General features: G+C 36.2%; 1 protein-coding gene and 1 pseudogene across 2 annotated transcripts in view; both read left to right on the top strand.

The window, feature by feature from the left end:
- ERCC8 (ERCC excision repair 8, CSA ubiquitin ligase complex subunit) overlaps positions 1–10,546 on the top strand; it is a 60,269-nt gene extending 49,723 nt beyond the window's left edge. For both annotated transcript variants that reach the window (XM_060146092.1, XM_060146093.1), the window contains 2 exons: positions 3,228–3,308; positions 7,967–10,546. In XM_060146092.1, the coding sequence (XP_060002075.1) occupies positions 3,228–3,308; positions 7,967–8,035 (150 nt within the window). In that variant the 3' untranslated portion in view covers positions 8,036–10,546. The remainder of the gene's footprint in view (positions 1–3,227; positions 3,309–7,966) is intronic.
- An 11,672-nt stretch (positions 10,547–22,218) lies between these two features.
- LOC132518919 (U6 spliceosomal RNA) lies at positions 22,219–22,333 on the top strand (annotated as a pseudogene).
- The last annotated feature ends 3,594 nt before the right edge of the window (positions 22,334–25,927 follow it).

Here is a 25,927-nt window from a genome sequence, read left to right as displayed (position 1 = left end):
GTGAAGTAAGATATACAGGGCTGGTTTTTCAGCCAGCACACATCAGCATGGCAGTATCCATTATTAAAATACTCAAATTCATATCCTGCTGTTTGTTACATAGCTGTTATACTAAGCCCCCTAAGTGACTTCCAGCTTCACCCCCTTCCCTGGGGCCTCCTAGACCCAGTAACTAAGAGGGACCTTCAGACCCTGCTCCCTCTCTATGTCCAATATCTCTTCGGATTGGCCAGTGTCCTGATGTACCAATTATTAAATATTTTTAGTGTTACTTCTGGGAAAAGGCTACTAAGGCAACCAGAGGGGTGATGTGACTTGCCTTAAATCTGCAAGTAGATTGACAAAGCATGATTATCCCTTCAAAGAAATTCTTAGAATACAGTACCTCTTTTCTTATCCAGAGTCACTTAGAGACACAGCCAAGATTTTAACACAGGTATTCTGACTACCAGTTGTTGCTTTCCACCAAATCAGAGCTTCCTAGAATGTATTGAAAGTATGTCCAGATATTTGATTCCCTTCAGTCCCTGGAATAGCTGGGACAAGCCTAGGATAGCCAGAGAGCTGGGGCCAGTTGCCTCCTGGCAAATACCATTCCTTTTATTTATTTATTTATTTATTTATTTATTTATTTATTTATTTAGCTACATTGGATCTTCGTTGCTGTGCGCAGACTTTCTCTAGTTGTGGCGAGCAGGGGCTGCTCTTTGTTGTGGTGCACAGGTTTCTCATTGCACTGGCTTGTCTTGTTGCAAATGACAGGCTCTAGGCGCATGGGCTTCAGTAGTTGTGCTGCGTGGGCTCAGTAGTTGTGGTGTCTGGGCTTAGTTGCTCCGCAGCATGTGGGATCTTCCCGGACCAGGGCTCGAACCCGTGTCCCCTGCATTGGCAGGCGGATTCTTAACCACTACACCACCAGGGAAGTGTGACAAATACCATTTCTATATGTGCTGTGCCCTAAGAAAGATTTGAATCACTGCATTACATCAGAAAGCTTCCAACTCTTATCCCTATTATGATTTCTGAAAAGGAAAATAATTATAAATCTAAATTATAAAAGTAAAGGAGAGTAGTATTTTTGCCTCCATTCAGCATCAGAACCCTTTTAACCAATTACATGTTACACACAACCCACTATCTGAAAATAAAATTGATATTTATAGTAATTCTATCATAAATGTAAAAATTTGAAAATATATACCCAACATCAAAATAAATAATGATAATAACTGATTATTTCTCTTTGACTAAAATAGGGATCCATGAGTCCATTCTGCTATTAGTAAGTAATAAATTGAAAGTCTGATGAGGAATTTACATAATCTCAAGGTAGCACCCTACAAAATATTAATTACAAAGGTAAAATGAGTAATTTTACCTTGAAGAAGACTGGCATACATCAGCTTAATCAAATTATCAAAGTGTGTGATATTCCTGGCAAAGATATATCACCTGAATTTAATCATGAGGAAACGTAAGACAAGGTTATCTGACCTTAGTGTATCTTGGGTATATATCTTCTCAGGAAACTAAATTGCTCTAGGGCACTGAGCATATGAAAATATCTTTGCATCATCCATAGTTAGTGTAACCATACATTCTAGGTTTAACAGTGCAGTCTGTAGAATTTTGTTCCATTTAGGAAATCTGATAATGTGTAACTAAATGTAATTTACTTAATTCTCTTTATATCTATATTTCCTATAAATCACTTCATAATCTTATTTTCCCTTTACCCAGAACCTTTACATTTTTTTTTTAGAAAAATACTAATTGTACCATGCCTCAAATAGCTTTTGAGATGAGTAACAGTAAAACTAAATAATTTCATACCAGAACAGGAAAAAAAAGTTATAGTGTTAGAAATATTTGTGTAGAAATATATTTGTGAGAAAAATAAACATTTAGTCAGTCAGAGGTTTATAACCACTTAACATTTTGCTGTTTTTTCTTTTTAGCCCTTCCTCTTTGCTTAGTAGCTTTTTAAAAAATTGACCTAGTATTTTACATCCTGTTTTTTTCTTTTCACACTATGACTATTTGGTTTACATCCTGCTCCTTTCTCTTGACAATATGAATATTTTCCGCTGTTATTAAATATTCTTCAAAAATAAATTTAGTGATTATGTAATATCACATCATATTAATGCAGCATAAATTTAGAAATCATTACCCTAGACAATAATTTTTGGAAAATTATTATTTTTGTTATTATAAATATAATATTGATGATAATATCCTTGAATTTCATGTGTGTCTTTGGCATGACTTCCTAGAAATGCATACAGAAACTTCTGACACATGTTGAGATTTCATTCTCTGAAAAGATTATAGCAATTTATACCCTCTGTATGGGAGCGTATCTATTTCACTGCCGCATAGGAATATTTTCAGTACTAGCCAATATAACATATTTCTGAAGTTTTGTGGGGAGGTGAATGAACATTGTTCAGCGTGTGCAGGCAGCATATCCATAAAGACATTGACACTGACTGTGCATCAGCCCAAGCTGCTTATAAAATAAGCTTCTCAGCAAGCATGGCGTATATGTCTTAATGCTCTTTAGTTGAGTTCTTTTTTTGAACTTTTGGTCTATTTTAGCTAGAAACTCGTATGGTTTCTTCATTGAAGTCTTTATTAAAGCTCAGTTATTGACAGAAAAGGACGAAATTTATTTCTTCCATTTTTTTCTCATTCTCTGACACTTGAAATAAATGGATACTATGGGGCTTCCCTGGTGGCGCAGTGGTTGAGAGTCCACCCGCCGATGCAGGGGACACGGGCTCGTGCCCCGGTCCGGGAAGATCCCACATGCCGCGGAGCGGCTGGGCCCGTGAGCCATGGCCGCTGAGCCTACGCGTACGGAGCCTGTGCTCCGCAATGGGAGAGGCCACAGCACAGAGAGGCCCGCGTACTGCAAAAAAAAAAAAAAAAAAAAAAAAAGGATACTATGATTGATTAAAAATTACAGTGATTGTTTTTGTGAATTTTAACATGTTAGCAACATGTTAACATATTATAATACTATTTTTAAATACAAAACAAGTCTTTACTACATCTTAAACGAACAGAAATAAACATCAGCCCAGTTTCTTTGGGGAGTAGAAATAGAATTAATCTTAATTAATCTAACCTAAGAAATAATCATTTAAAAATTGATGTCATTTATTTCAGATTGGCACCAGCTTTAAAGTGACCTACAATTACATCTTTGCTTTGTGTTATAGGAACTTTATAGCGGTAGCAGAGACTGCAATATTCTTGCTTGGATACCATCCTTACATGAATCAGTTCCTGATGATGAGGAGGTAAATATTATTTATACAAATTGAACAGTGACTTCTAAATCATAAAAAAAGTTTTTATTAATTTACTTTATATGAGAGAAACTTTTAAAGCATTTCTTGCTATTTTGTGATTGTAAAAATAATTTGCCTCTATAATATATTTGGAAAATTAAAAAAAATATTAAGAGAAGAACATAAATTTCTGAAGTTTATTAATTACTATTAACATTTTGATTTAATTCATTCTTGTTTTTTCCTGTGCATACTTTTTAGCATGGTTAATATTATGCTTGAACATACAGCTTAGCATCCTGCTTAAGACTTTTCCATGTCATTAATAAGTATTTGTAAATATTGTTTTTAATAATATAGCATTCTGTCATTTATTTACCATAATTTACTCAAATATTTTCCTATTGGAAGACATTTCTTTTGATCATTATAAACACATCAAGGTAAATATCTGTTCAAAAATTATTTACATTTCTGATTACTTCTTTGGTTAGATTCCTAGAAGTAGTGTTACCTCTTGAGTTATCATGTATGACATGTTTAAGGTTCTTTATTCACACTATCAAATTTTATCAGTTTACACTTCTACCAGCAGTCTGTTAGTGCCTATCTCAGAGCATAAACTGGTACAAATATGACAGTGTGAATAAAGAACCTGAAAAATGTGGTGGGAAAACAAAGATAAATAAGACATGATTTCTGGTCTTAGGTAGTAGCCTCTGAATTTTTTTACTTTTTTGTCAAGCTATCTAAAGGTGAAGTCTTCCAGATTTCATCATGTGTCTAATTTGATTTATTATGGCTTTGATTAGTTTTAGTGTACACCTGCTTTAAATACTGAATTTTTTTTGTATAAAGCTTAATATGTTCAAATAATTTGGTTCAGCCATTGATTTTGCATTATTATTTAATTACTGTGTCCTGCTGTTTGGGAATTACTATATACATTAAATCCAACTCATAATACTATAGGCCATGTTAGAAAGTTTAACAATCATTCACCAAATGAAAACTATAAAAAAAAAAAGCTAGAAATAAATCATCTTTGGGCTTCCCTGGTGGTGCAGTGGTTGAGAGTCCACCTGCCGATGCAGGGGACATGGGTTCGTGCCCCGGTCCGGGAAGATCCCACATGCCACGGAGCGGCTAGGCCCGTGAGCCATGGCCGCTGAGCCTGCGCATCCGGAGCCTGTGCTCCGCAACAGGAGAGGCCACAACAGTGAGAGGCCAGCGCCAAAAAAAAAAAAAAAAAAATCATCTTTGACTTATGTATGAAAAAAGGATATTATTTAGAAGAAAACTAAATTGCTTATTTTATAAAGAGAGTATGTGACTCTGATGGTTTATTTCCTCATTATATAGTTACAGTGATAGTTTGAACTCCCCATCTAGAAGAATTTTTGTATATGGGAAGTTAAGCTGAACAAGTAGAAATCAAACAGAGGTACACAAAAAATAGGTTAGCTTTATAGTTAAGCTTTAGAGCTATGAAACCTTACCTTTTAAAATGCACTGTATATATTCTTTAAGATAGGCACCATTCTCAAATTAATATAAAATGGTAAGTGCTAAGATTATTTCCACAAAATTTTAGTTTGAAAGATTTCTGTGAATGTAGGTAGAACATGAATATGATCACGATGCAGATCCCAATAGAGAAGTCTGTCTACACTAGACCCTGTTCCTTACATGTATATTTACTATTTAACTCATATTTAAAAGTATTTTCATCTCACCTATCAAATGAAGGACTGCTGCAGTTCCCCAGAGAGGCAACTTAACACAAAACAAAGCATACACATGCACATACTCACACACTCACTTTGTCTGTAGTTTCAGGTAAACTAAATAATAGTAATACTGGTAACTGGGTTTGAATCCCAGTTCTGCCATTCATTAGTGATCTGAGACAAGTTTATGATATCTTCAAACATCAGAATCATCAAAGCAAAATTGTTCTTAGGTTTCCTTTCAAATCCACCCTTGAGATAAGATTTACTTCTCCATCAACCAAGATACAATCCCTTAGGGGTGTTTTCTTCTGATATCCAAGATAGAAGAGGAACTTAGTTCTACCATAAGAAATTGAAGGGCATTGGGCAATAGGGGCAGGTTTTATGGTCTTTAAGCATAAATCCTATTATTTAATTGGCAGGCTGTTTTGTTATATTCTGAGGAATCTACCTTCCTTTTGCCCCCTCTTCCTAACATTTGGTCACAATCAAAGCAAGCCTATGTAACTCCTACTCACTTTTTCCTGGCTGAGATCTCTAGGGTGACTATATTACAGTTTAAATCTGACCTCTCATCAAGAATCTTACTTTATTTTGACAGTTACACAATATGTAGCTGTTTTATTTACCACTTGTGTAGATGTATAATCACTTGCTATATTGAGACAACCCTATATTCTACCTATAAAGATTTTCCACTAATTACCAGTAAGAAATTTAGAATTTATCAAGATGCATGTATGGAAGATGGTCCAGTTTGGTTTTGTTCTTCCTTCCCGTTACATGGACCTGAACTATATCCCCTTTAAACTCATGCTTCCCTGTCTCCATAACATTCACAACTATCTGTCAGTAGAACAGGCAGGCTGGATGGATATGTTCAAGCATAGAAAGAATGTCCACTAGGAGGAGATGTTGTAAAGAAAACTGAAGTAATAGATGGTAGTTAACTTGATCAGTAGGTCTCAAACAGTATATGTGTACCACATCATATATAATATTTTTACTGAAGCTTTCAATTACAAGTAAGATGTTTTATTTGTGTTTTTTAACAATAAAATGTACTTCTAATAATACTGTAATATATTCATATTGTTATCCTTTACTGCTATAACAGTAAAATTTATATGCAACTGCCTTTCCAATTTTCACTTATTTTTGTTTGCTTACCATAGCAACAATAATTTACATTAAAATATAATTTTGCTTCTCTGTTGATTTTTAAAATGAAATTTAAATGTTTAATAGGTTACATATTTGGCTTCCATAGTGAAATTAGAAGGCATGGCCTTTGTGTGGTTCATCTACCCAGGGACATTTTGGGATAGATATCTAAGGCAGAGTTAAAGGCTTTTAGAGCTAGAGTGGGGAAGAATAATCACCTAACCCCTAAGGATAATACATCTTTAAATAAACTGTCACTAAATAACCTAACTTGGTAGTTAAATTATAAACCCAGAAAGGTAGGAAATTCAGTAAACACTTGGATGAAAGAATAAATGAACAGTCTTCAGTATGCTACTCTTGCAAATCAGTGGACTGCTACTAGAAAGTGAATAGTTTGCTGAGGTTTGGTAATAGTTTTGGATCTGGACACCAGGTATAATGGAATTTTGTTTGTGCAACTAAGTGACAATAGCCAGTATTAGGTTTAGTAATGGTGACAATACCACCATTAGATTAAGTAATGGTCTCAGATCTAAGCTTTAACAACTGTAAAGAATACCTAAATTCACATATTGTTTTCTGACTGTCCTGGCTGATACTTAGGGAATTTACTGCAAACACCCACTTTTTCTACTGTTATCATTGTTTGAATTTTAAGAGTCTAAATCATCATGTTCATCAAAAGGAAATGAACATTCTCAGACATACAGTAGGGGCTACCCTTAACATAAAATATTGCTATATGTTGTAAAAGGTAATATATCTAAGATAATTTAAGAATAATCTAAGAACTAATACATTATTGGATTTGGAGTCTGAACAAACTGGCAGCAGACATAAAAGCTGCAGAGTAGGAAGCACACGTGGCTCATAATGCCCAGATACTCAAAAAAGAGATCATTTTAAAGTCCTTTAATCATTTGCCAAAGAATAAGAAGGTTAGCCATTCAAAAAATTTCCCCAGACAAGTGAATTGATTTGAAATACCACAGGTAATTAAAATTCCTCTGTTGCTGATTATGTTTATTATTAAAGTTGTGAGAGTACTGTGATGTTTTGTTATTTTAGATAAATACCATCTAATGCATGTTCTCTTTCACAGAAATCTCCCAGGGAAACCTATGTGCTAATGACAAAATGTTACCATTTCCAATACATTTTACCTGTCTTTTTCAACTGCTTTCCTAGCTACATACATACATACATACATACATACATAAACCTCACCACTTAATACCAAAAATGATATTACTCTGATGAACACCTTATTCCCCGCATGTGGATATTTGCTTATTTATGAAAATCAGGTCCATCCAAGCAGTAAAAAGTTGCTCACATTAATAATTTGGGCTCTCAAGTCAGACTGTAGACCTGAGTCCAGGCTTAGCCACATGGATATTAATGTGCCCTCTTCTCCAGGTAACTCCAAAGAGGTGTAAAAATGCCTTAAGTAATAGCAGCAGCAGCGTGTGTGTGTCTCTGTGTCTGTGTGTCTGTGCGTGTCTGTGTGTGTGTATGAGGTAACTACTTTGAAGGAAACAGATAATTTAGATAAAGTCTGATATGTCTATTTAAAATGAAGTTACATTATTTTATATTGTATGCGGGGTGTTTCTTTTGTTAACTTTTGGTTTGAAATTAACAATTATATAGTTTCTTCAAAAATAATCTAGTTGCTTTTTATCTGATATATTTCATAACTATATTGTGAGCCTAAAATTATGAGGTAGAATAATTGAGTCTTTCTTTTTTGCCCCTTTTTTTTAGACTTCAACCAGAGCACAGTTAAATCCAGCATTTGAAGATGCCTGGAGCAGCAGTGATGAGGAAGGATGACTATCATTCTTAGTACCTTTTTGTCTCTATTGATGAAACTTTTAAAACAGGACTGTTTTATTTTTTTAACTGTCCAGTGACTGCTAAATTAGCCCTGAATTTGGGTGGTTTTTTTCCTTTTATTTTGAAATGAAGTTAATAGTTGCATGAAATCCTGCAACAGAGTTCCATATAGTTTATTTAATCAGAACATGTCTCCTTGATCCCAGTTGCTGTTGTCTGCCGCAGCCCGTATAGCTGTAGTAGAAGGAGACAGGTCATGGTAGCCCCCTTGTGGGAACTTGAGCAGATTGTGTGAACAATAAGATGCAGTCTTAGAGGATGAGCACGTAGAGGTTATCAGCACTGACTTTCTTCTGCTGGTTGTACCATCACCTTGCTCATTTTCACTTTCAAGAATGATTTTACTGAGGATTATATCAAAAAGTATAGTTGAGAAGTTAACATCAAAATTTGTTTATTATTATTTATGTATTCCGTTTTTGCAATGATTTCATTTACTTAACCGTTGTCTAGCTTTATGTTAAATTTTCTTGAACTCATTGCCTTCCACAATCTAAAAAGTGCATCACAGGAGGTATTTAACTTAGGGAAAATACCATGTTTCCTTTATTTTAATGCATCAGATGGCAGCTTAAACTACTCTTCTATGAATCTGTTTAAGATGTGACCAAGTCCTACTTCATTCATCAAAGCAGAAAATATCCTGGCAGGGAATTTGGCTTAAACATGAAATGTCATAAAATTTCTATTTTATTTTCCACTCTTCTTGTGTCAATACCCACAAGTGATTATCATGAACCTAATCTTATATTCCCTTTCTTTCTGATTCTATCAATAGGAGGCTAGTTAAAGAGGTTTTTGTGAGCTTGAATACCAAGTATACAGTTGTTGAGTTTTTAAGTGTGTGTTAGGCCTCATATCAGACCTTTCTGGCCAAACGTTTTCCATACGTTTACTTTATAGTTGATCTTCTTAAGCCCTGACCATTTTACTCTCACTTTTTCTCACTTGGTGAGGATTCTTAACAATCTTTGAGAATGCTATTGAAATTGGAATTTTTTTTTAATTTTAAGAAAAAAGGAGTCTTTCTCCAAACTTCAAATACACATAGGTAACTGGTACATTTCGAAAAGGTCCATCTGCTGGGGATGTGGAATGACTACCCTCCTAGAGCCATGGGATGAGTCTAATCCACTGACTGGGCAGCGCCAACAACCAGTGAGGCCTTATCAGTACCTCATGTCTGCAACGTTACATGTTCCTGTAGGCATCCATAAACCATTTTCCTTTTCCCCTCTGAGCTTTTCTGAGTCAAATCTCAGCCTGTTCCTCAAAGTAGTCGGAGATGGCTGCACCTGAGCACTCACCTGTGTGCTGTGGGCCATTTGTGGGTTTGGTGTGAGGGCCTTCTCAGGAGATCATGGCTCCCCACAAGCATTGTTCAGGTCGCAAGCTTCTCTGCTATGTCTGCTTCCTGCTGTCGCAAGCAATCCGTTCCCCACACTAGTAGGGTATAAGAGGTCCCATCCCTGGAGACCGTGGCTCAGTGTTTAATGAAGAAGGAGAGGAGGGGAAAGGAGCACCAGGTTCCAGCATGTCCCCCGCCAAGACCTGAAGAGTTGATCCAATTAATTTTAAACATACAAAGCCCTGGTCCATGCATATGGGCCCTCATAAGAGCTGCTGCTTATCAACATGCAAAGAGTCTCATGCTCAAAACAAAAAATGTAAAAGGTGAAGTTGATGCCACCGTTGCTTTCCTAGATGTAGACCCTAGCCCCTCTAAGGTTGATTAGGACACCCTAGAGAAGGGGGGGCGCTGCTTACAGAGAGGCCACTAGCGACCAATAGGAGCTTATCAGGTGAACACCCAACAGAAAAAAAAAGGAAAAGTTTTAGCCATCTAGAGGTACAAGCCATCCTGTAAGTTTTAAAAAAAAGGTGGCAGTGTGAGGAAGGGACTGATGATTCCATGGACAGGGGCAATCCCGGGGGTAAGTTGCCCAGAAGCACCTGGCCCCTTCAGCCTCCCTTTTTTCCTCTTATTAGCCAGAAAAAGAAAGTAAAGACTGCACCTTCAGGGTGCAAAAGCCTGAAACAGGAAGAGAACAGAAAAACTGACTGCCACTTTAGGTGGATACAAGCTCAAGGGGAGAAAAAAACAGGAACTTTAAATCTTAGGTACTAAGCAAACACCAATCTAGCAAACATAATGCTAATTGTAGATTACTTAATGATTTAAAAGCAAAAACAGAAAATAAAAGGTAATTGAATAATATATACATAAATATAATATTAAAGCAAAGTTTTATAATTTGATGTAATTGTAAATCCAAAATTTATATATTAAATGAATATATTAAAGAATTTATATAGCAATAAGATTAAAATGCCACCTTATGATGGATTACTACAATGTTAATGTTGTGGTCCCATCCATTGGGGCCCCCATACTCAATATCCAATGTTATTTCTTTTAAATTTTATTAAAGTATAATTGATTTACAATGTTGTGTTAATTTCTGCTGTACAGCAAAGTGACTCAGTTATACATATATATATTCTTTTTCATATTCTTTTTCATTGTGGTTTATCACAGTATATTGAATATAGTTCCCTGTGCTATACAGTAGGACCTATATTTTATCCATCCTATAAATATAATAGTTTGCATCTGCTAATCCCAAATTCCCAATACTTCCCTCCCCCACCCCCCTCCCCCTGGGCAACCACAAGTCTGTTCTCTATGTCTGTGAGTCTGTTTCTATTTTGTAGATATGTTCATTTGTGTTGTATTTTAGATTTCACATATGAGTGATATCATATGGTATTTGCCTATCTCTTTCTGACTTACTTTGCTTAGTATGATAATCTCTAGGTCCATCCATGTTGCTGCAAATGGCATTATTTCATTCTTTTTAATTGTGTGTATATTTATTTATTTATCCCACATCTTCTTTATCCATTTATCTGTAGATGGACATTTAGGTAAATAGTGCTGCTATGAACATAGGGGTGCATGTATCTTTTCGAATTATAGTTTTCTCTGGGTATATGCCCAGAAGTGGGATTGCTGGATCATATGGCAACTGTATTTTTAGTTTTTTGAGGAACCTCCATACTGTTTTCCATAGTGACTGCACCAGTTTACATTCCCACCAATAGTGTGAGACCCTTTTCTCCACACCCTCTCCAGCATTTATTATTTGTAGACTTTTTAATAATGGTCATTCTGACCAGTGTGAGATGGTACCTCATTGTAGTTTTGAATATCCAATATTATTGAAATTACTGATTCTATTCAGTCAACAACCTGTAAATATTTTGCCCCTGTACACTTGGCTAACATGTTCTGTTCAGTGCCTATTTCACCAGCCTCTAGCTGCTGTTCGCCTTCACTTCAAAGAGACACAACACACCTTTTCCAGACTATCTATTGGGTACCTCAGCAGCTTTGCCATCACAATCTAGGCAGACAAGATCTCAACTGCATCCACCTTTTTCCAGGAGCACAGGTGTGATGTTACATTGATGACATCCTCCTCCAAGGAGACTCATTTGATATACATTTAAGGTATACAGGTCCAACATGTTTTAGTACTTTGGGGGTTCTGAAGGCAACATATTCTTTATTTACAAATTTTACTTCCAAATTAAAATCAGTAGGTACTCCCGTTAGTGCCCTGAAGGACTCTTTCACCAAGGAAATTTTGGCAACCTCTTGTCATACCTCCTGGAATCTCTAGACCACGTAGGATGGCCCTAAGTTGTCCAAGGGCTTACGATGCAAGAAACTGCCCTCTCAGCCTCATACTATACTCCATTAAAACAACAAATAAAATACATGCTGAGCTCTCTGGAAAATAGAGGCTCTCACATACTCTGAGCCTGTGACCTTTCATACCCAACTGCTTGTTAAGCGTTGGGTCGTAGAAACAATACACCAGAAACTCAGCACAGCTACCAAGGCCTCTTTAGACAGGATGGAGCCGAACCTGAGCTCTCTGGCATATTCCACCTGCAGGAGGAGGTGGCTTCCCCTGTCCTCAGTCCCTTGTTAAGTGCCATGGTGCTGGAGGATGTCATCCCTCCCCCAGATCACTTGGCTGCTCAGAATCCACTTGGGATTAACTGAATGAACAGCAATGGGAATACATAGACTATGCAAATGGCACTGCTAACCATCATACATGATGGAGCTCAATGAAATGTTGCTGTTTTCCATCTCTTAGCCAGGGATGTCCCTAATAATGGATGGGACCCAAGAAACAACACACTCAACCAAACTTCTGGATGCCCTGGCCAACAAGTAGCCTCATTTCACATTTATTATAAACTGTTGGGTCATTGCCTAAAATTGTCCCTTTAAGGGAGAAAAAAACTAACAAAACTGGGACTCTCTTGCCTCACAGATGTCCAAAATATAAGTCAAAATCACACATCTCCATATATATTTAGGCCACAATACAAGGCCTTTCCAATTGCACGCCATACTACTTTTAGAGTTACAGATGTTATTGTTAATAACTAAGATATACATTTTTCTTCTAAAAATACACAATGCTAATCTCTTGGAAAAGGTATTCAATAGAACTTTCACATCCCTTGTAGGTATCAGATAGCCAGTTTAATTAAGAGACATAATGGTCTCACACAGCTCTTTTTCAAATTCCACTCAGGTAAATGGACCCCTAAATGGGTCTCTATCTTGCTCTAGGCCTTAATCTCTCTTAATTCAAGGCCCCTTGGCCAGTTTACACCTCACACCAACTTTTAAAAGTTTTCTTTCCCCATTATATTTAAAGGGGATGTGCATTGCCTCCGTGTATATAAAGACTCCTTGTAAATGAGACCCTTTTTATAATGTCTTCCCATATCTTTATAACTTTTATCATTCCTTCATCCCAGAAGGGCTGGAGGCCAGATCAAGGGGCGCATTAACCAAATTGTCCATATACTAGACAGCTGTCTACCTGAGAGAGGACCCATTTAAGCTGAAACTTCCACCAAAAACAAAAGCCCTCTCAGTGCAGCTGCTCATCTTCCTGTTGACTGTTGGTCTTATTGCTATTGGTCTGTATACTTTCATTAATTTACAGTCTGAAGACCCAAACATGGTAAATGTGAGACCCCACATCACCTCGAGTGGATACCCTCTGGGAAAGGATACCCCAGCCCCGTATCCCAGAGGGCATCTCCTACTCCAAGTGCCCATCATTGGAGATGACTTCACTCTGACACTAAAACCTCGCTTCCAGCAACACATGGGTTGCCTCTCCTAAGGCACAAATTGTACACAGGACGTTTTTGCTTTTCTTCCTTTGATATTAGGGATCCCATTACATTTCTGAGCTACTGTCTGCCTAGCCCATGATCCTACTCCTTGTTCTTTGCCAAAAGGCACACCCCTCATACCTGTGCCTAAAGAGAAATCTAGTAGAGGTTACTGCTATCTGTGTTCTAAATTAATGGAGATTATTGCTTTCCCTGGAGGCATTTGCCTCATATTAGTCAAATCCCTCAGCACTTTGGGGAGAGGACTACCTAGTTCCCAAGGCATTTTCCTACTCTCACCTTGTGCCTCCCACCATGATCGCCACAACCACTCTTTCTCCTTGGTTACACACAATCCCACTAATCTTGCATATACTTTACTAATGTATCATTTCATACTGTCCAACAGAACAACTGCTGGACCTGCTATCTTGATATATCATACCTTTAGCACACTTTCCAACTCCACTTAGATATTGTTGGAGACCCCAAGAATTTGGTTGGGGTCTTGGTTAATGCCATATAAATAGAAAATCTAGTCATAGGCTGGCCTGCAAGGACTCCTTACACCTCTACTTGTGTTCTTCCTTTCTACTCTCTTAGTAAAATGTTTTCTACAGTGTTAGTGCAACTTATGCCCTGCTCGCTAAAAGTCTCCACTAGTATCACCCCTAGGGATTCCTTAATATGATGCCAGAGCATCACAGGGCCAATCGTATTGACTACATTTTCTTATTTTCTTATTTTCTGTATCCTGGATACTGTGGCATTTGGATCCTTGATCGATCCTGGTGACACTGCCCCTTCCAGAACTAATTCCCAGAGATAGCAAAGGACCCCCCTGGAAGCATGCCTTTAGTATACAAGACAACCAATCCGGAGTCCACACCCCCAACCATCCCCTTTATCAAATTCTCACACGTGAGCCAGTATTCTCCCTGCCCTAACCCACCCCAGAGCCAGGTACCAGGCAGCTAGGAACCAGCCCTGTAGCCCAGTCTACTGAAATTATTCAAAATATCCAATCCCCCCAACAACAACAAAAAAATCCAATCCCAAACTTACTCAGTGTACCTGCCCTGCCTCCCCCATTCCTTCCCACAGAAAATGTTAATAAAGACTCTAGGCCATGCTGCACCCTCTCCCTCTCTGCCTCCTGACTGATCCTGGTCCTTCCCCGTGTGGCTCTTCATGGCATGGTGTGCCATGCTTCCTGGTTCTAGGGATATTTGAGTATAAACTATCCTTCATTTCCATGTCTGCGTGTCTTAGAAGAAATCCCAGCTACAAACACGAAGTCATTCTTTTTATTAACTTCACAATACTCCATCTTGTGAATGTACCATTTGCTTCCAGCCATTCCCCTGTTTAGGGCCACATGTACAGTGGTAAAGATTGTGAACTGCACTATATCTTCCTTAGGTAATGTATTTGGGTGATGCACTTTAGTTATTGAATATCATCTTTTCCTCTAGCAGAGGAAATGGTAATTTTGCTGGGTAGGATTCTTGGGTTGTAGTCCTTTTCTTTCATTAGCCTGTAACTATTACATCCATTGTCTTCTAGCTTCTATTATTGCAGACTAGGATTTTATAATAAAACCATTTTGATTTTTTTCCCCTTTGTGGGGAACTCGTTCTTTATAGCTAAAAGCTTGTCAACTATGAGGGTTTTTTTTTTTTCCTTTTTATCCTTAGAGTTCCTTAATTTTATCAGATGTCTGATAAGTCTACCCCTCCCCCCTCACTTCCTGGACCTCTTGTGAGCTCTTTCAATCTGAAGCCTCAAGCCTTCTCTCAGCTCAGGAATATTTTCTTCTAATATTTGTTTAATTGTTGCTTCTCCTCTTTTTTTTTTTCCTTCTCTGCATGACCTAATAATTGCATGTAAAGTCTACTCTACTCTCTCCTTCATAGTCTTATCTTATCCTTCCTGCTCACCTTTTTTTTTTTTAATCCTAGAACAGTTCCTGCTACTTAGTAGGTGCTCAGTAAATACTTGTTTTGTGGTTTCTGTTCTGTACTTAGAGATTTTGCACTTGACCTGTGAGGTCACTAATTCAGGCCTGACTGTGATCATCAGGAGAGACTTTAATTATTGTTTTATTCTCCTCCCTACCCTATACCTTTGTTTTGTTTTGTTTTTAAACACTTGGAGAAATAGGAACGATCTATAGAGGCTTCTACTTGAAACTTTTTTTTAATTGTTTCATTCAATTGGTATTTGTCCAATCTTACTGACAGTATATATCAGTGAACCTATTACAAAGGTAGTAATCACCTGCAATTTCTCTCCATTGCCTTTTACATTTTATAGATTTTCCTTCCATGGTGACTTGGCTAACAGTATGTGTCTTTTAGTCATATAAAGTGCTTGTATCCTGCCGTATTTCAAAGGACACATATGCCAGTTGTTTACTGCACCTCAAATTGATCCCAGTTTTAAAGTCATTTATGGTACACCTGTGAAATGCCTAGTTTTTAAAAATATATAGAAAGAATAAACACACATGTTTTATTGACATAACCCTAAATCTATGTTTTAAGAGGAAGTCCAAAAACAGCATCTTAGACAAGCTTTTTATATTTCCTGCCAAGTCTTTTCTTTACAATTAATTGAGGAAATACCTTAATAGAGAAAAAAAAAAAGATATCTTCAACTGAAGCATGCTTTCTCTTCAGTTTATACTAAAAAGCCCCATTTAAACTAGATAAAAACCTTTAAAGAAAGCTCTGAAGACAAACCCTTAAACTGTAAACGTTGTATTAACAGATAAAAATAACCTCAAAATGAAGACTCTTCAGTAAAGGACACAAAGGTATAGAGAGCCTGCTATTGGTAAGACACTAGAAAACAAAAACCTTTAGCTCTGTTATTTAAAGTCTCAGTGAGACAATAATAAAACCAGTTTGTCTCAACAAACTCATCTCAATTATCTTTCAAAGAAAAGTCACTAAACCTAATGGCTGCATAGTTCTAACTCATACTTCATCACTGTTCTGTCATATACTAATACTTGGTTGTTTCCATAAAAATGGTTAACTACTGAAGATTAGAAAAGAATTTCTGTAAGTTGTAATTTTTATAAACAAACACACTGATAAATTTCCTTTTTTCCAACATAAATTTTTCTCTATATTCAGGTCCTATTTACTGAGCCTGAATTTTAAAACTCTTGAGTATCATTAGAACAGTAAACTTAAAATCAGTCAAACCATGCCAGAAATGAAATTGGCAGAAAGCCTAGCATGCTTGAGATTTTTCCTTTCAAAAAGTATAGCAGGGATAGCTAATTACAGAAAGGAAAATAATCACTTTGCTTTGTATTGTGGTGAAGGTTCTAGACATCTGAAGGTTAAATCTAACAGAGTTGTTTCTTCTGTTTTAGCTCTGGAAAAAGTATTAAATTTAGGGGACATATCTAACAAAGCTCAATCATGAATATGGCTTTTCTTTGCAAAAAATATGTATAGTCCTTCTGTGCTGCCTTGATCAGTGTACTAAACCCTGGTGCCTAGAATTTATTACAAGTCATTTCTGGTAAGGCAACCTTGTCTGTCTTACTAGAATATCAGCAACATCCTCAAATACGGGAGGCATAGTTCCTTTGCTGCCATCTAGTTCTTTATTTTTCTGCTTTTAAAATTGGACAATTAAAAAATAGAAAAAATCTAAGGGAAATAATAAGACAAACAACTGTGTTGTGACCGCTCTAATTCTCTGTGTGTAGGAATCTACAAATGCCCTGTATCCTCCGGACAAACCACTCTTCTTTATCCTTATGAGGATACTCATAAACGTTGTACTAGTGGGTTAATACAGCTCTCCCAGTCTTTGCTCTCCCTAGGCTTGGAACTAAATAAATGTCACAATCTTAACTTGGTTTGTTATTTTATCACTAAAAACACAAGTCAGTGTTTAATACCAAATTCCTCAAGCTCCTCTTATTTTTTATGCCTTGACAGTCTGTCCAGTGGTTATTGCAGAGAATCTGTAGCCTTGGACCTAACCAGTGACTTTGCTTCCTAGGCACTGGTGGTCAGCTCTTGAAGGCAACAAATGATTGTCTGACTGTGGCACAAGAGTGATTGGCACAAGCCACTTCTCCTTTGTTCATCTAATCATTACAGCAAGAGTTAGCAACAGTACTAAACTAGGGCCTGCTAACCCATTCCTGTTCAAACACCAGCAGGAACAGGAGAGCTGCTACTTCCCAGGTGGCTCACACTCCACTCTCCAGCTTCTCTTCAGCTGTGTAGTAGCATTATCCACTGTCCTGTGAAACTGTGTATCATCTATATAAATGTACTGTTAATATTGTGCTAAAATGAGGAAATAGTACTCCTAATAGGTCTTTGAGAATTGAGCTATTAACTATTTTTATTGTATGGTTTTAATTTTTTTCTATATATTATGTATGAAAAAATTTGAGTTTCAGTAAGTACTGTAGAAAAAAATGTATTAAAAATAACTCAGTGGGCTTCCCCGGTGGTGCAGTGGTTGAGAGTCCGCCTGCCGATGCAGGGGACACGGGTTCGTACCCTGGTCCGGGAAGATCCCACATGCTGCGGAGCGGCTGGGCCCGTGAGCCACGGCCGCTGAGCCTGCATATCCGCAGCCTGTGCTCCGCAACGGGAGAGGCCACAACAGTGAGAGGCCCGCGGACCACACACACAAAAAAAAACCCACAAACTCAGTGATGATCACTATGAACATTAAGGAATGGTAAGTTTATTTTTAAAATGTACTGGTTTCATAAAGAAATAAATAATAAAAAATAGACTGGAAATCAGAAGACCTGAGTCTTCATCTTAGTTTTACTACCAAGTAAACATATGAAATTTGAATACTATTTTTTACTTTCTTTTTTTCCATTAGTTAAAAAAAAAAAGAAGGGACATAAAACTGGAGTAGAAAATTGTCAAATTCATTCCTGTTCCAAAATCACACATTGTAATATTTAGAAAGCATTTTAAAATGGTATTCACTGTGTGAAATACATAAATAAGTAGAGGTTTATATTCAAGGCTAACTGAAGTTTATTGAAGGCAAAGGTAGAGTGTCTTTATAAAAGCCTCATGAATTATCTTATACTGAATAAACACTCAAATTTTAATGGAATTAACATGTATTTTGCCTAAACTGAAACTTGTAAAGTTCCCATCCAAATTATTATGGAACCACCACTTGATTTAGCAAGTTAGCCTCCCTGAGCTAGTTTCATTTGTGGAAAGGGAATAAAATACACCTTACAGAGTTGTAAAGATAAATGAAATAAAGTTCTTACATATAATAATTGTTCAGCTAATAGAACTCTTGTTACTTAAAATCTCATAATTATTGGGTTCTGAGGTCTGGTCAAATTCTCTCAAACTTTACCTCCTCAGGACATGGTCTGTTTATTTATTTTATCCTTCTCTCCCTCTAGAATGTGTATTCTATGAGGGCAGGGGTTTTGTCTGTTCTAGTTACTGCTGTATCCTCAGTACTTAGAACACTGCTTGGCAAGTAGAAGATGCCATATATATGTGTAAGTTATTAGTGAACACCACCATTACCAAGCACTTAAGTGCAGAACAATTTCACTCATAATTTGCAAATGATAAAATGCTTAATTGATTATGCTATTTTTAAAATTTACTATGTATGAAATTTTGTTATTAAATATTAGTTAACAACTTGGGTATTGCATTAATCTTGTAGTCTTTCTTCTCACCCAATGGCAAAGTGTCCTATTCTTAAGGTTGCTATTGGTCTGTACACCTATCGTAGATCCTCCCTGAATCCTTTAGAGGGCTGCTGTTATACCAGAGACTTGCTATGTGAATCTCAACAGCCAAACAAAATTAGGGGATCTTTATGAAACCTTGAGTTCAGATTTCTTTACGTGGTCTTCTCCAACTCTAGCCCATTTCCACCTGCTAATATTATGGTTACACTGAATTTCTCCATTGCCTTTGGCTCTAAAGTTCTGGGCTTTCTTTTCTCGTCTACCCCCTTCATGGAAAAAATGACAAATATTTTTGGAAATTTTACCTGCTCAGGGCACTGATTATCTTTGTATCCAGAAGGAATGCAAGAAAGGCAAGACGAGGGCTCACAATCTCAAATGCTTACAAAGGCCAGGAGAACATGGTAAATGAGTGAAGGGGTGGTGTAACGAGTATCAAATATGAGAATTATATCATTTATTTTTATTGCACTTTGCTATAAGCATGTAACATAAATATATGATATTAGAGATTAAATTTTGATATAAATTCAAATACTAATACATATTTTAGTTATGCATTTCTTCTATAATTCATTATTTTTTTATCTTGAACCAGAGAAATGTGACTTTTTTCTTCATCTGTGAGCAATATTAATCTTATTCAAATTAATAATGTAAGGTTTTCACAGATACGGTTTTTCCAAAACATAGATTCCTCACTCAGGTTTTTGGTTTTTGGTTTTTGGGTTTTTTTTGCATTTTTAAAATATCTGAGTTATTTATAGAATTCAGTTCCTGGTTAGTTTTTGGAACTACGCTTTAGTATACTAACTTCCATTTTTTAGCTCTTTATTCACATTATCAATATTAGCTGAGAAAAGGCAAAATGATCTAAGTTTATTTTTATAAATTTCAAAATCAAATAACTTAGAATTCAGTTCTTAGCTCCACAAGGGGTAATCATCACTTAAATTTCTGGAAAATGATTTCTGCATATTAAAGCCAGATTTTTTTGTGGCTAGTGAGTTTCCCAAAGGCACGGTTTGGTTAGAAATTAGATGAATAAAAGGAATGATTGGTTTGTGTAATTGATTGCGAACACACTTGTAGAGAAATAGAGTGTGAATGTCACCCGGAGTCCCAATCTTTGAATAAATCTTCACTGATGGGTTCAGATGACACTTTCTTTAGATAACACAAACCAATTTATTAGAAACATCCAAAAAAAAAAAAATCCCTTCATTCTCACACCACATCTACTTTGCATACAATTCACCAAGGAAGGAAAGCATTGGCGTGTCTCCTGTGGTTCAAACCACGGTAGCACATTCATTTCATAGTATTCATTGCTATATTCATTTTCTGTTCTCTTTTTCTAAATTAAATTTTATTCTTATTTAATTATGAAATAAACATATTATTGTATAAGTTGTGCAAACTGCCAGCATGGACTTCAGTTTTGAAAAACAAGTCCAGTATTAGCTCTGACTTGCTGAAGCACCTCCTGCGGCCCTGTTTACCCACTTCACTCAACATGCAAAAATAATGTTCTGATATGCCTATTACTGGCACAAAGTTCAAAAGCAATTCAAACACTTAAGGCCTTCCAGACACCACAAATGACTCTAGCTACTTGGGTGGTATTTATATCTTTTATATCTGTACACTCATTGGCTGGAAGGGGAAAAAACTGTAAATGATTTAACCTTTTCATGCTGCTTCATACTGTAAATCCCTTCATTCCAGCTTCAGCATGGTAAGAAATATTACATGATGTTAAACTTATATTTGCAAATGTTAGTTTCTATTCAGGACACAATTTCTGCTGCAATCAACCTTTTCATAAACCCATCACTGGCAAAAGGTTTTAATGCCAAGAACATTTTTCTTACTTAATACATTTTACACCATTATCATTGCTGTAATTCCAATCCTTGTTTTCAGTCCATTAAGTTATTCATTAAGTTTGTCATTAACATGTCTTTGCTTTTCTGGGTATATTTCTTACTGTGGTTGGTTTCATAATAGCTTCTGAAGTCATATTTAATAGAGTGTGCATTAGTAGTTGGTGTGCAGTATTAGTCATGTAGAAATAGTCTCTACTTCCACAATGACATATGCTCTTCAACTTCCTTTGAAACACATGACTATGTCAGTTTTTCATTTTTCCACTTTTAATGGTGAGAAAAAGTGTGATATGACGATAAATGGCAACTCCTGGTCAATATTAGGGAGTTATTACATAGTGGTGAGATTTGTGATAAACCTGAGAATACCTGCTCAAAGGCAGTAGCTTTTATGAATTAGGATTAGATTTGCCTGAAAACTCAAATAACATAGCTTAAATAAAATATAAATTCATTTCTTTTGATAAAAGTCCAGGAAGGCAGTCCTCAGCAGTATGCTGATTCTGAGATCATCAGGAAACTAGGTACTTTCTTATTGCTCTCACATCCTCTATCAGCATCTTCCCCCTTGAGATACAACAAAATTGTTCTAGCCATTATATTCACATTCCACCCAACAGGAAAAAGGAGAACAAAGAAGACGGCATCCTCCCTTTGAGGACAGTTCTTTCTTTCACACACCACTTTCAGTAACATCCTATTGGCCAGAACTCCTGGTCAGACCTAACTGAAAAGGAAGCTGGGTCTTTAAGTGGCCATGTGCTCAGCTAAAACGTGGGAACTCAATTACTGTTGACAAAAAGGAAAACAAATATAAGAGAACAACTAACAGCCCATGTCATATGACTACTCAGCTCCAGCTAACTTAGGCCATGTGTGAATGTGGGCCTATTGAAACTAGAAATGCTAATTATTCAAGAGAAGTGAAAAAATCCATATTTTTATGGGAAAATACAATTTTTAGATGTTGACAATTCAAACATTTTTTATGGCTAGAGAGTCAAAAAGTGGTCTACATCCTACCTGAGTGTACTACTTGTGACCATTTATGTAGATAAAAGTATAGAACATCATGAACAAGAGATCTGCTACATGTCTTCATGTTTCAACATTTATGCAAGAGGAAAAAAAGGATTTATTATGGTAGAGGGAAGTTACAGGTATTAACACATGTATTCTCAGGGGTGACATTCACCTGCTCCTTACCAGGTGATGACACAGGGAAGAAATATATCCATACTAATTTGTGGCATGCTTTTGATGAGGCTATCAGAAATGAAGTGACAGTGCTTGCTTCACCAGCACATACAATAAAATTGGAGAATTTTATTGTATGTGGAGAAGATTAGCATGGTCCTGTACAAGGATGACACAAAAATTTGTGAAACATTTCATTAAAAAAAGGAGAAGAAGAAATGAAGTGATTCAACATAAACCAACAGCCCATGTTGCTCAGGGAAGTAACATAGCTTGGCAATTAAACCAATCTCGAAACGAATTTCTAGGTATTTGTCATTACAACTTTTATTCATTCAACATAGTTATTGAGGACCTTGTAAATGCCAAGCTTATCTACACATTTTTATGACAAAAGATCTGGAGCCAGAGGGCTCCATTCTCAGCCCTGTTTTCTTCAGCACGAGATCTTTAATAAAGATATTAGTGGCAGTGGTGATATTTGCATATGACACTAAGCTATGAGGTATGACAAATATCATGGATGACAGACATAGGATCTAAATTATTTTAACAGCTTGGAACAAATGATATGCCAAATTCAATTAATTGAAAGTGAAAATGTCAAATCCTACTCTGAAGACCTGTGGCAGGCACTGTTCTTTGTCTACCCGATACCTATTTCCATTTCCTTCTTCTTGAGAAACCCAAATTCTGCTTGGGGAATCAATGTATCCAGCTAAATACTCACTTTCCCTACATCCCTTGCAATTTAGAATGGCAAGATGACACACTTCTGGAAACACATAAGTAGAAACGTACAGGGACTTCTCTGGGGAAACTTTTGCATTTCTAAAGAGGTCAGAGACAACTGGCACCTTTCTTTCTTTCTCTTCCTTCATCCTGCCTTCAGTATCAGAGGTGACATTTGACTTGCAGCCATGGGGGACAAGCACACAAGCAAGGACAAGAGAATGGCAATGATAATAGGGCTTGACACTGTTAGGCCACTGAACTAACAATATACCAGCAATATGTACCTCTGCTCTTCTTAATGTGTGTGAAAAATAAACCCCTAATTATTTAAGCCTCTCTTTAGGCTTTCTGTTACTTGCAGCAGAACGCATTCCTGACACAAGTCCAAAATACCAATTGGAAAAGGAGGTAAACTTCACAACTATGAGGCAAAATCTGGTGGTTAACTAGAAGCCTAATATACCAAGCCAGTGCTCTCTTAATTTACTTTAATAGACATGTAAGATTCATAAACAAGAAAAAATAATATCACATATAAAGTATTGTGGCTCGTTTCTAATTCCTTGCAGTACATTTGCAATTAGGATGAGCAGGAGACATGAAATCAAGTCATATGAAAATGACCAAAGGGATCAAGAGCCATTTAACCCAGAGAAAACAAAGTCTGCTGTGGACATGACAACTATCATTCAATGTCTGAAGAACAGTCCTATAGTATAAAGATTTATGTGTGGCTCTAAAGGGCCAATTAAAAACCAAAGGAAAGCGCAGAAGCTTTTGTTTCACTGTGCATGGCATGTGGGATCTTCGTTCCCCTACCAGGGATCAATCTGCACCCCCTGCAGTGGAAGGTCTTAACCACTGAACTGCCAGGGAAGTCCCAGGAAAGAGTTTTAAAGCATGTATTTCTCAAGATCCATTTTGATTGACATTTTTTAAAAGCTTGTGTTTTTCTTTAATATTTAATATAAGCACATCTAACCTAGAGCCTGTTGTACTGTTTTGTATTCATATATACTCTCCTTCCTCTTTCCTCCTAACCTCTCTGCTTAGAACTGTTTCAAATGAATGAGTTACTCAGAACAAGTTTCCTTTCCAATTTACATTTTTAAGACATTTTTGCATTTTTAAGACTGGGCTTAAAGTTACTAAAGTTACTAAAGTTGCAAATTTAAAACCTTGTTTTATTTAATACAGCAAATTCATCGCATAAATCTTGTTATTCTACTTGTAAATCTAGTAAATTTTAAGCATGACATATCAACCAACTGAAGTTAAAGAACTCAACTTCTCTCTTTTTTATTGATATAATTCACACACCATTTAAAAAAATCACCTTTTAAAAATAAACAATTCAGTGGTTTTAGTGTATTGCCAAAGTTGTGCAATCATCACCGCTAATTCCAGAACATTTTCAACACCCCAAAAGGAAATCCCATACCCCTTAGCAGTCACTCCCCATATCCCCTAAAAATCCCTAGCCCTAAGCAACCTCTACAGATTCTGTCTGTATAGATTTTCTTATTCTGGACATTTCATATATATGGATCCTACTATATATGGTCTTTTGTAACAGGCTTCTTTTAATTAGCATAATGTGTTCAATATTCATCCATATTGTAGGATGCATCAGCACTTCATGCTTTATTTTTTGCCAAATAATATTCCATTGTATGGCTATACCACATTATATCTATCAGCTCATTAGCTGATGGTCATTTGGATTGTTTACACTTTTTGGCTATTATGGATAATGCTGCTATGAACATTGTGTACAAGTTTTTGTGTGGATATGTCTTCATACATATAGGAGTTTAACTGCTGAGTCATATGTCAACTCTGCATTTTACCTTTTTTTATTGAAGTATAGTTGATTTGCAATATTGTGTTAGTTTCAGGTATACTGCATCTTTATGAAGAACTGTCAGACTGTTTTACAAAGTGCTTACACCATTTTACATTCCTACAAGCAACATATGAAAGTTCCAACTTCAATTTTTCTACATTCTTGCCAACAATTGTTATTGTCTGTCTTTTTTATTATAGCTATATTCGTAGGTGTGAGTGGTATCTCACTGTAGAACTCAGCTTCTCTTAAACCGTAAGTCCTATTCACAAACCTATTCAAATTCCCTTAAACTGCATTGATAATTTTAATAATTGATGTTTTTAAGCACTTCAAATACCTTACCAGACAAATGAACATGCAAAACTTCCAATAATTTCAACATCTCTTATAAATCCAATAAATTAAACTTACAAATGCAATAAAACAACTTTTCATTTCAGACATTTAATACTGACTATAAAGATTTTAAATGGTTACATCTCTAACCTTTAAATCGTGAGTCTGAATTCAATGATAAAACTCAAAATGGAATCATAAACCTGATCTGTCGAACTCCTTAATATGACTGATTCTCCTGAATACTAAAATTTTAAACCCTAAATACTCATATTATCTATAATTACAAGTATCTATCATAATTATAGATATTTAATATTTACAATATTATACATAATCATTATCAATAATTACTAACTTATTCCTACATTTAACATGAAAGTATCAAACTATGAGTTTGACCCCTTTTACCATCTTCTAAAATTTTAACTCTTCCTGGGTTTGGAAGGACACTTACTCACTAAGGAAACAGTTTTACTGGATCTAATTAATTCTTGATCCATTCATTATAACGAATTTAAGCGCAAGCTATGTGCCGGTGAACAAAACAGACCAAATCCTTTGCTATGCTCAAACACTTCCATTGCGAGTGAGTGTTACTAGCATGACTTTAAAACTGTGACTGAAGAAATGGAAATGGGAGGAGAGAGATGCATCTTTTAAAAGGTGAGAGTTATGATCTTATACTGAAGTGGAGGGAAAAGACAATAAATAAGGTAAATATGAAAATAAGATACATTATCGAAAAGTGCAAAGGAGGAAAAAAAAGACAAAAGGGAATGAGAAGTGGGGGCAGGAACCCGCATTAAATTTTTAGATAGGGCAGCCAAGAAAATCCTCACTGGAAAAGATCAATTTTGAGTAATGACTGAAGCAAG

Source organism: Lagenorhynchus albirostris, chromosome 3, assembly GCF_949774975.1.
Source record: "Lagenorhynchus albirostris chromosome 3, mLagAlb1.1, whole genome shotgun sequence".
Taxonomy (NCBI): Eukaryota; Metazoa; Chordata; class Mammalia; order Artiodactyla; family Delphinidae; genus Lagenorhynchus; species Lagenorhynchus albirostris.
The sequence above is the reverse complement of the archived record's forward strand: the minus strand, read 5'-3'. Positions and strand labels throughout refer to the sequence as shown.